A 10,425-nucleotide genomic window follows, 5' to 3' on the forward strand; every position below is an offset into this window, starting at 1 on the left:
TGCAACCTCAAAGGGGAGGGGAGGAATCCAGCATTCAAATAACATCATGCTCTCACAAATGACATTTTGAAAACCCTACTCCTAAGCTAAAATAGGGTCATGCTTGATGACCATCAACTCAGCCGAGAATGCGCATAATCTAGTAACGGAACCTGAGAAACCACCCAAACCAAGAAACAGAAGCATTATAAACCAGACCCCCGAATCCAATCAGTGATTGGCTGAGTCGAAACTACCATTAGTGCTAAGTTTAATAATAGAGCCATTTTGGCAAGACCAAAGAAGCATGTCGGAGTGGGAAGAAACCGAGAAGGGAAGAGGACTCAGGAACTCATCACACTCCGTAATTGAGATCGTGATTGGTTGCAAGACATACTCCACAATCCACAAAGACTCCTAAAAAATGACATTATTACGCCAACGCGAAAGCCACCAAAGGATAATGGCAAACCTAAAAAATTCAACCCAAGTCCGCAAGCAAGTATGAAGGAAAGCTGGATCAAGTGACATACCATTATGAGTAAGGATTTTGTTACTAAGATAAAAATGTTTGTACACATTTGAAATTTCGTAGAAAACACTAGTTATTACTTATTACTATAATATATTTTAGCAAATTAAGCTACATCAGAGATCTGAGCATGTGAGTATTTACAATTTCCAATTAAGATATGTATCCTAATGATTATGCTATAATAAGAATCAATCCAATCAGCATATCAAATAGCAAATATACACTACCAAATCTGTGAATAATAAAATTGGGATCCTCAACTAAAAAAGGTGATGCAGGTATAGAAATACATAAAATCGAAAATAAAATTCAATAATGACATTTGAAAGGTTACCATATTCCCTGATAGTATAGTACTATAGGGTGATTGTGCCAATGTGGGAATCAAGCTGTGAGTGACGTGTTAAAATCCAACCGGGTAACTTTATCAGGGTTTCAAATCCCAAAATTCTGATTCTAATCTGGCCCAACAAAACAAAAACAAAACGCAATCAATAAAAAAACAAAAAAATATACATAAACGGAAAAACAAAAGAAAAGAGAAACGAATAATAAAAAAAATCAAAATAAAATAGTCCCTGTCTTTCGAGGTAAGCAAAGCAAAACAAACGCAGCTGAAGACTCTTTTTCAATTCCCCAACACAACACAACAAAACACACACAGTGAGTGAACCAACGAGAACGAGTTACATGTTCTTTCTCCAGTTTCTGAATTTTGATTCTGATTTCATATTTATTTAATTCACCAATTTCGGATTCATTCAGATATCTTTATTTAATCACCACCGCATTACATTGAAATTGAAATTGAATGCACGCCGATTCTTGAAACTTGATCACCGCCGCGTGCGTTTTCAATTTCATCATCAGGTTCAGGTTTGTTTCTTCCATTGATTTTTTCTCTTCTTTCGTCAATCAATTCTCGAATTTTCTGCTGTCTGTCTGTGTTTTCTTTTTCACATTTATTTATTGCTTTCATTCAAGACACTCTTTACAACGTTGTTGTTAATGTTGATTTTGCATGAATGTGATTTCAATTCAATTCCCCAGCTTGATTTATCTTTCTTCTTCGCCGTTGTCGGAAAATTTCTTTCATGTTGTTGGGTTGGGTTGGGTTGGGTTGACTCGAGTCAACTCAGTTCGGCATTGACTTGCAACGATTTGTCTTGCTCAGATTCATGATCCAAAGGGGGTGGGTTTTATGGTTTCAAATTTACATTTCACTGCTTGCATGCCTGAATTATGATCCTTGGTCTGTGATTGTTTTGTTTTCTTGATTGGTTATGAGGTTTAGCTTTTCTACAATGGTTACATTAATTCATTCCTTGTGTTGTGTGGTTTTGCATCAAATTGCTTTCTAGAGTTTATGCTATGCTATGCATGTGTCTCTTTAGTTCTTCCTTTGCTGTGCTTGTGTCTGGGTGGTTGTAAGCTTATGCTGCTAGTATATATTGGTTTTGGAATTCACAAATTACAGTGTATTATGTTGCTCACACTCAACCTGTTGTAAAGGGATTGGGATGCTAGTGCTTCAATGAGTCATAGTCTGTATTGTGGTTTTCTTTTTGTTTGTATATATGTTTGTAATTACTATTTGATTGTGTTTTACTGTTTGTCCTGCAGTGAGAATGGAGGTTGCAGTTTCAAGACAAGAACATTCGAACTCGAATCAACGTGCTGAGGATGATAAGATGCAGTTCTCGAGATGCTCGAAACCTTTTGGAGCTGCATCAAGTAGGAAGGCTAAGGGGATTGGTGAATATGGTAGTAATAAGAGGCTAAAACTAGAAGGGGAAGGAGGAAGTGTGGTGTACTCAAAGAAGGTTACTGCAGTAAGAATGGATGCTACAGTTGCGAAGCGAGAACAGTCAAGTCAGCATATTGGAATTTCAAACAGGAGAAAGGGTCGAGAAATTCAGAAAGGGAAAGAAGGCATTCTGACATGTTCAAAGGTGACCCCCAGACTTCCATCTAAGAAAAGAGATGAGTCCAAGAAGCGTACTACCTCAAGCAAGAAAAGGAAATTTTATGAAGATTATGAAGAAGATGATGAAGAAGGTGAAGTTGAAGATGAAGATGACGATGAAGTAGATGGAGAAGCACTTTTTCTTTCAAGGACAAATGCCAGGAGGAGAGCTAGTACAACGGATAACATGGTGGTGATTAGCTTTCTTAGTGCATATTTCTTACACTTCAAAATTGAAAAACATTGATTTGATTTGACAGGTTTTAATATGTGGAATATTATGTTATACTTTAATTGTACTTAACTAATTGTTTTAAACAGGGCACTCAACAAAAACCTCGGATATGTCACCAGTGCATGAAAAAGGAGAGAACAGCTTTTGTGCCTTGTACTAAATGTCCGAAAATGTACTGCATGCGGTGCCTCCATCAATGGTATGTCACGTTACATATAATCAATCAATTCTGGCAAAGGTGTTTATGTGTTTTTCCCGTGTAGTTTATGAAAGGCCCTTACAAAATATAACTGTTTCTAATTGTTGCACACAGGTATCCTGATATGTCAATAGAAGAAGTTGCTGGAAGTTGCCCATTTTGCCGTAAAAATTGCAATTGCAATGCTTGTTTGCATTCAAAAGGGGTGATTAAGGTTTGATTTAATCTGATGTCGACCCTTAAGTTAATTTCTGTGATGAAATAAAAATGTCATATAACAATTATATCTATTCCATTAACTCTTTTCAAATTCTTTTTATGTATACTAACAGACATCTGACAATGACATCGCCAACTCCGATAGAGCTCAGTATCTGCACTATATGATTAACCTACTCCTTCCATATCTGAAACAAATTTGCCATGAACAAACACAAGAGAAAGAGATTGAAGCTAAAATACAAGGTGTTAATTAATCTTCACGTTTAAGTTTTTTCTTGTTACATTGAAGAAATAGCTAACAATAAACTCTTCTGTCAGGAATATCTTCTTGTGAGATTGACATACAACAAAGTTTGTGTGTTGACGGTGAACGTGTATATTGGTAAGTTTCCTTTTCCCTAAGATACTAGCATGATTCTGTCCATATTCTATAATAACACTATTTTAATTTTTTTGTTCTTGGAGCAGTGACCATTGTGCTACTTCAATTGTTGATCTTCATCGAAGCTGCCCCAAGTGTTCGTTTGAACTATGCCTTAGTTGTTGCCGAGAAATACGTGATGGAAGCATTACACCCCGGGCTGATATGAAGTTCCAATATGTGAATAGGGGTTATGATTATATGCACGGTGGTGACCCTCTACCAGTGTCTTGTCATTTAGAGGCTTCAGATGACCATATTGAGCTATCTTCTCAGTGGAATGCCAAGATTGATGGAAGTGTCAGTTGTGCACCAAAGGAGATGGGGGGTTGTGGTAGCTCTGTGTTGGAGCTTAGGCGCATTCTCCCACAAGGGTGGATGTCAGACTTGGAGGCCAAAGCTTGCAGTATGCTGCCAATATCAGAAATTGAACAAACAACTCTTCATCAGAAAGAAGCGGTATCGAGCTCCAACTATGTGAGAAAAGCAGCCTTTAGAGATGGCACAAATGGCAATAGCATACACTGTCCAGAGTCAGGAGACATTTCCAAAGAAGGGCTATTGCTTTTCCAAAAACATTGGGCTAGTGGTGAACCCATCATAGTTCGAGATGTTCTTAAACAGGGGACTGGTCTGAGCTGGGAGCCAATGGTCATGTGGCGAGTATTGTGTGAAAATAAAGTTGCAGAAATCAGTTCAAAAATGTCAGAAGTGAAGGCCATTGATTGCCTGGCTAACTGTGAGGTTTGGCCCTGCTGTTCCCTTTTTTGAACATTTTGGTCAAATTAGAGCATAATGTGTGTACATTTGAAGTGTTTTCTTCTTTCTAATTGTGAGTTGTTTGTGAATTTCCAGTATTTCAAGTTACCACAAGAATGCTACCTACATTTCCTCTACTAATACCATTAGAAAAAAGAAAACTAAATTTAGTTATGTAAAGGCGTGTCATATTGACCATGATACTCTAACGCAATTCATGTATTGTCATCCATGTCTTTATTCTTAGATTCTACATATTTTAGAGCTCCGATTGCAATCTCAGGTGTTCTATCTCTTATGTGTAACCTTCATAGCTTTATTTCCTACAGCATGCTAGAATTCTGACCGACAGCCCTGCTAAAATCCTTTGCAGGTAGAAATTAATACTCATAAGTTCTTTAAAGGTTATATAGAGGGAAGAACGTATGAAAACCTCTGGCCAGAGATGCTCAAGCTAAAAGACTGGCCCCCCTCTGATAAATTTGAAGATCTTTTGCCCCGCCACTGCGACGAGTTTATTCGCTCCTTGCCATTTCAAGAATATACTGATCCTCGGGCTGGAATTCTTAATCTTGCTGTGAAGTTGCCAGCAAATGTCCTAAAACCTGACATGGGGCCAAAAACATATATTGCTTATGGGTTTAAAAAAGAACTTGGTAGAGGAGACTCTGTAACAAAGCTTCACTGTGATATGTCAGATGCGGTATGTTTCAAGCTTCAGTTAGCTGTAATTTGGTTGCAGTGCTTGGCCGATCCTCCATTGAATATTTTCTATGTATGAAAGCATATTGACTTTTATTCTTACTTTCTGTTTAATAATTGTCATAGGTAAATATTTTGACCCATACAGCTGAGGTGATATTAACCGACGAGCAGCTTTCCACTATTTCAAAGTTGAAAGAAGCACACAAGGCACAAGATGATAGAGAACTCCTAAATGGTCAATCTTGCAAGGACAGCAGAGAATATATAGAAAAGAAGGAAGTCTTAGACTCCAAAGGTATGGAGAAGCACCCTATTGAAGTTAATGGAAAGCATGTTTACCAATACCAATAATGTGTCTGAGTGTGTTACTTTTCCTTGTATTCATACAGAAAATGAATCAATAGAAACAGGTTGTGCATTATGGGACATATTTCGGAGAGAGGATACTGAAAAGTTAGAAACGTATCTAAGAAAGCACTCAACTGAATTTAGACATGCTTATTGTTCTCCAGTTGAACAGGTATTGTAATTGCAATGATTCACGTTTCTGAGTATCCTTATTCCATATGCTTGATGCTCAAATCAAAAAATTTGCTGGTTAGGTTGTACATCCAATTCATGACCAATGTTTTTATTTGACTTGGGAGCACAAGAAGAAGCTAAAGGAGGAGTTTGGTTAGTGCATAGAATTGCAGATCATTTTATCATTGTTTGCTCAGTTCCTGTGATAGTTATTTATGCGAATCCTTGGCTTTCAGGTGTAGAACCCTGGACTTTCAAACAGAATCTTGGGGAAGCAGTATTTATTCCTGCTGGATGCCCACACCAAGTGAGGAATCTCAAGGTAAAATATCTATTGACATATATTCTATTACCTCACTTTCAACACATTTGCTATTATCTCTAGTTCTAGTCACCTTATGCCAAACCTTGCACAGTCATGCACAAAAGTTGCTGCAGACTTCGTGTCCCCAGAAAATGTCCATGAGTGTCTGCGTTTAACTAATGAGTTCCGTCAGCTTCCCAAGAACCACAAAGCTAGAGAAGATAAACTTGAGGTGATTTGCTTTTAATTACGGTTCCTTTTGCCTCCTTCTCTATAAATGGTGATAAGGTGATGATGTTTTATTTCTGATTGAACAGATAAAGAAGATGATAGTTTATGCCGTGGATCAAGCTATCAAGGACTTAACAGATTTATTGAACCTTTCTTGATTGGATGAATGCTGCTTGAAGAAAGCTAATTCATTTTGCCATGATCGGAGATCCTCTACTTTGCTGTGAATGTTAAGAGTGGTCCATATAGAAACATTGTGAAGTCAGAATGTTTTACTAGTTTTTTTCAGTTAATTTAATTGGAGGGTTTTAATGGCTCTCACAGTAGAGTAATTAGTCCCTTGCTTTGATAATGATAGAGTGATTCCTTTTGTTAATGTAACATTTTATATAACAGTTTCAGAGTTTTGTTACCAAATAAAAGTAATACTAGCCTTAGAACAGTGTTGTCAAATGGCGATCATGGAGGCACCTTGGTGGTATGGTGTGGTGGCCGGTTTCTCATGGGGGCCACCATTTTCATGGTGGATAGCGTTGTCATGACACCGATGGCAGAAGACTCTACCCTTTTTCTTTCACATTCAAATGTTGCTACTATCCTGCAGTTCCCCCTCCCCCTCCAATGAAATTCCGACAGACTAGTTCAGCGAATTATTGCTATCGACCTCTAGTCAGCCCCCCTCTAGTGAGATCTTTGCTCTTTTGTTTTTGGAACAATTTTTCTGATTTTTCTCCTTGAACCCCTCCACTTCTTTGTTCATGAGTTCGAGCCCTGTTTTTATTGTTCTCCTCAGTTTTTATTCACTTGCCAGCTCTTCTCTCCTCTTCTGATTTACATGGCAAGTGATGAAGCTTCATCACAAGCTTCTTCAAGGAATAAAGAAGAATAATATAGCTGATATGAGGTGGATGTACAATCATCCTTTGAAAGAAGATGATACTAATAATGATGTCTGCATGTATTGTGGAAAAACTATGAAGGGAGGGATTAATAGAGCTATGCAGCATTTAGTCGGAAAAGCGAGTAATGTTACATGTTGCCTTGCAGAAGACAAAAAGAAGCAAGGCAGTATTGAAATTTCATATGTGAAGGGATGCTTATTATCTTGATTGATACTAAGAGATGATGCAAGGGAGGGAGAACAAGAGGACTTGACACCTAGGATTAAGAAGGTCGCTAAGAAAGGGCCAATGAATTTGTTTGGCAGAAACCGGATACAACCATCGAAAAGAGAAAAATAAAATAAAAAAGAGAATCTAAGGCAAGCCCAATATAAGATAAATGTGTGATAAAAGAAGTTAAAAGCACAAGTCCATCGATATTGACTGATAGGAATCCAAGATATTTGATCAATTTTTTAGTGAACTCTCCGGCTGGGACAATGTTTCTGAGGTCCACTCATGGATCTAATTTCGTGAAGATTAATGAAAAGCTATTAATATTGTCATAATGGATAATGGAAGCAATTATGATTTATTTGGTAAGATGTTGGAGGATATTGGTCGAAGATATTTTAAAATCTTCTTTTGAATGAGAAGACAATGGAAACAAATGCTTGAAGGATAATGCTTGGATGATAATACATTATTATATATAAAGAGATAGAGACATAAGGGTTGAGTGAGATGAAGGGTGAATGGTCCAGGACTCGAACCCTGAGGTGACTAATTTACTAACATTACTAACAACTACTATCATTTACCTATAAAAAAACATTAATATATATAAAAAAATATGGAAATTGATCTAAGTTACCATATATTCATAATTTCCGTACATAATCCTAATTACATAAATATAATATCCTAATATGAGTGGAGATATAGTTTTCCTCTTATACTTAGGTTCTTCTATAAGTTGGAGCATGCTGATTTCAAATGCCCAACTTGCTAACAAAATAATAAATTTGTGATACAAAAAATGGAATATTGATTCTCCAATTTTTGAAATCGGGCGATTTATCACATGTATTATTATTCCACCTATAAAGACAAAGTCTTATTGCTTAGCAGGCTCATACTAGCTCTGTTTCTATTCAACAATCCAAAAAGAGAAGAAACACACATATTAAGGAGTGCAATTAATTTTGTCAATTTTCAATAAAATATTATTTGTTTTCCTATTTCACCATTTAGAATGTATTTAAGCTTATCAAGAAAAAAAATAGAATGTATTTTATCTTTTTTCATTTATTGTTCATGAAAGGGCATTTTTTTTTGGAAAAACATCGTTTAATGCTCTCTTGAAATTCTAAGTGGACAGATATATCATGACAAATTTTTTTCTTCAAAGTGAACAGTTAATAAGGAACGGAGGTAGTAATATTTATAAGGCTTAGTGCCTACTACCTCCGTTTCAAAATAACTGTCCACTTTAGAGAAAAATATTGTTTCAAAATAACTGTCAACTTAAAATTTCAAGAAAGCATTAATTGATGTTTTTCCAAACAATACTCTTACAAAAAGAATAAATGATGAGAGATAAAAATGTTTTCTAAAGGGTAAAGTAGGAAAACAAATGATATTTTTCTAAAAGTTAACAAAATTAATTACACTTCTTAATATGTGTTTTTTACAAGTGGACAATTATTATGAAAGAGGGAGTAGTTTCTTCACAACATTAGTTTGATTCAGACTTTGTTAAACTTAAATATGCTAAAATAAGTTTAATGAGCTTACTTGCTTTTTATTATGATAATTTTTTTGGAATCGGTTCCTTTAAATTGAGATTCACTTTAGAGGGTAAAGTAAATCATCATACCATTATTTTTATTGATTTTTCAAATGACCTAATTACTACTTCATCAATTTCTATTTAACTGTTCACTTCGAGAAAAAATCTTATTCTTATTTAATTGTCCACCTAAGCATTTACACTTTCAATATAACATTAATTAATTTTTCACAATAATGTCTTTTTGCAATAAATGATGAGAAATAATAATAAATAAAATTCATAAGAGTAAAATAGGAAAACACATTTTTTTTTTCTAAAAATAAACAAAATCAATTGCATTCTTTAATTTGTGTGTTTCTTCTATCCCCTGAGAGTAATATAGGAAGAGAGACAATATCAGTGATGTGATGACTTACATTACCTTGTAAAGTCACTCACTCTAGATGAGCATGCTAACAAAGAAAAAAAAACAACTACCACTCTTATTAAAAAAATATGTTTATTACTCTCTTTGTTCCTATATATAAGTTACTTTTACTTAATTCTCTTACATTAGAAAAAGTAGTTACTAGCTATAAATTTGTAAAAAAAAAAATATTAACTTTCACACATTACCCTTGTTTAATTTCCTATAAATTTCTCTCTTCAAATTAATATTTCAAAATTTCATCATCACTTTCATATTAAATATGAGGATAAACTTGGAATTTTTTTTAATGTTTCCTAACTATTAGAAAGTGATATTTGGGAACAAGAAGATTTCACAAAAACTGACTTATAATATAGAGGGAATACAACTACTGGAGCATTGAACATACCTAATTTTTCAACAATCTCTTACTTGCCCCAAAGTAATCAACCATGCATATCATTCCTTGTTGTTGTCAAACCTTATATCTGCAACCTTTTCCCATTACATTGGTTTTAGAAATCGGATCCAACTCTTTCAACCGATCTGATTGGAAACTAGAGAAAGTGACTTATATTTAGAAACATAAAGATTTCACAAAAAGTGACTTATAATAAGAAACATATGAAGCACAACTAAATGGGCACTGGACATACCTATTTTTTTAACAATCTCTGACTTGCGCCAAAGCAATCAGTCATGCATCTCACTCCTTGTTCTTGTCAAACCCTAGATCTGCAACCTTTTTCCATTACATATTTTTGTGGTTTTAGAAACCAGATCTAGCTTTTTCAACCGATCTGATTGGAAACTAGACTGGATGTTTGCCTTGTATGTATAAGAAATTGGAAAAATTGCATTAGATTGATCATCAATCACCAAATCGATCAAAACACGGTCTTCGGTTGACCATAAGGGAATCATGAGCTGGGATTTAGCGGTCTCTAATAAATCGAGGGAGATCGCCCGTGAAGGACAACGAATGACGAGTTTCTCAAGTGACAAGGCGACCGTGGTATCAAAGTGAGGAAAGGAAGAGAGACGAACGAAGGGTGTTGCGCGGATTTTGTTGCGCCGCACCGTTATGGTAAGGTATCAAGAGAAAGGGCGTTGCGCAACGCGACGAAGTATTACACAAACCCTAATTGGAAGCACTATAAATAGTCGGTATTTGGGCTTGACATCCAATGGGCCTGAGGAGGAAAGCCCATATCATTATCCTTATTGGCGCCATCTTCTTTTGTTCATCACCACCACGTTAT

General features: G+C 35.6%; 1 protein-coding gene across 1 annotated transcript; it reads left to right on the forward strand.

Moving 5' to 3' along the window:
* The first annotated feature begins 1,116 nt into the window (after nucleotides 1-1,116).
* LOC130716005 (lysine-specific demethylase JMJ26-like) lies at nucleotides 1,117-6,500 on the forward strand. Its single transcript, XM_057566178.1, has 14 exons — nucleotides 1,117-1,390; nucleotides 2,138-2,673; nucleotides 2,802-2,914; nucleotides 3,029-3,128; nucleotides 3,247-3,379; nucleotides 3,455-3,518; nucleotides 3,605-4,301; nucleotides 4,690-5,019; nucleotides 5,145-5,316; nucleotides 5,411-5,541; nucleotides 5,624-5,696; nucleotides 5,780-5,865; nucleotides 5,960-6,079; nucleotides 6,165-6,500. Exons 2-14 carry the CDS (start codon nucleotides 2,143-2,145, stop codon nucleotides 6,234-6,236), a joined length of 2,622 nt encoding a protein of 873 aa, XP_057422161.1. The 5' UTR covers nucleotides 1,117-1,390; nucleotides 2,138-2,142; the 3' UTR covers nucleotides 6,237-6,500.
* The last annotated feature ends 3,925 nt before the right edge of the window (nucleotides 6,501-10,425 follow it).

Source organism: Lotus japonicus, chromosome 4, assembly GCF_012489685.1.
Source record: "Lotus japonicus ecotype B-129 chromosome 4, LjGifu_v1.2".
Classification (NCBI taxonomy): Eukaryota; Viridiplantae; Streptophyta; class Magnoliopsida; order Fabales; family Fabaceae; genus Lotus; species Lotus japonicus.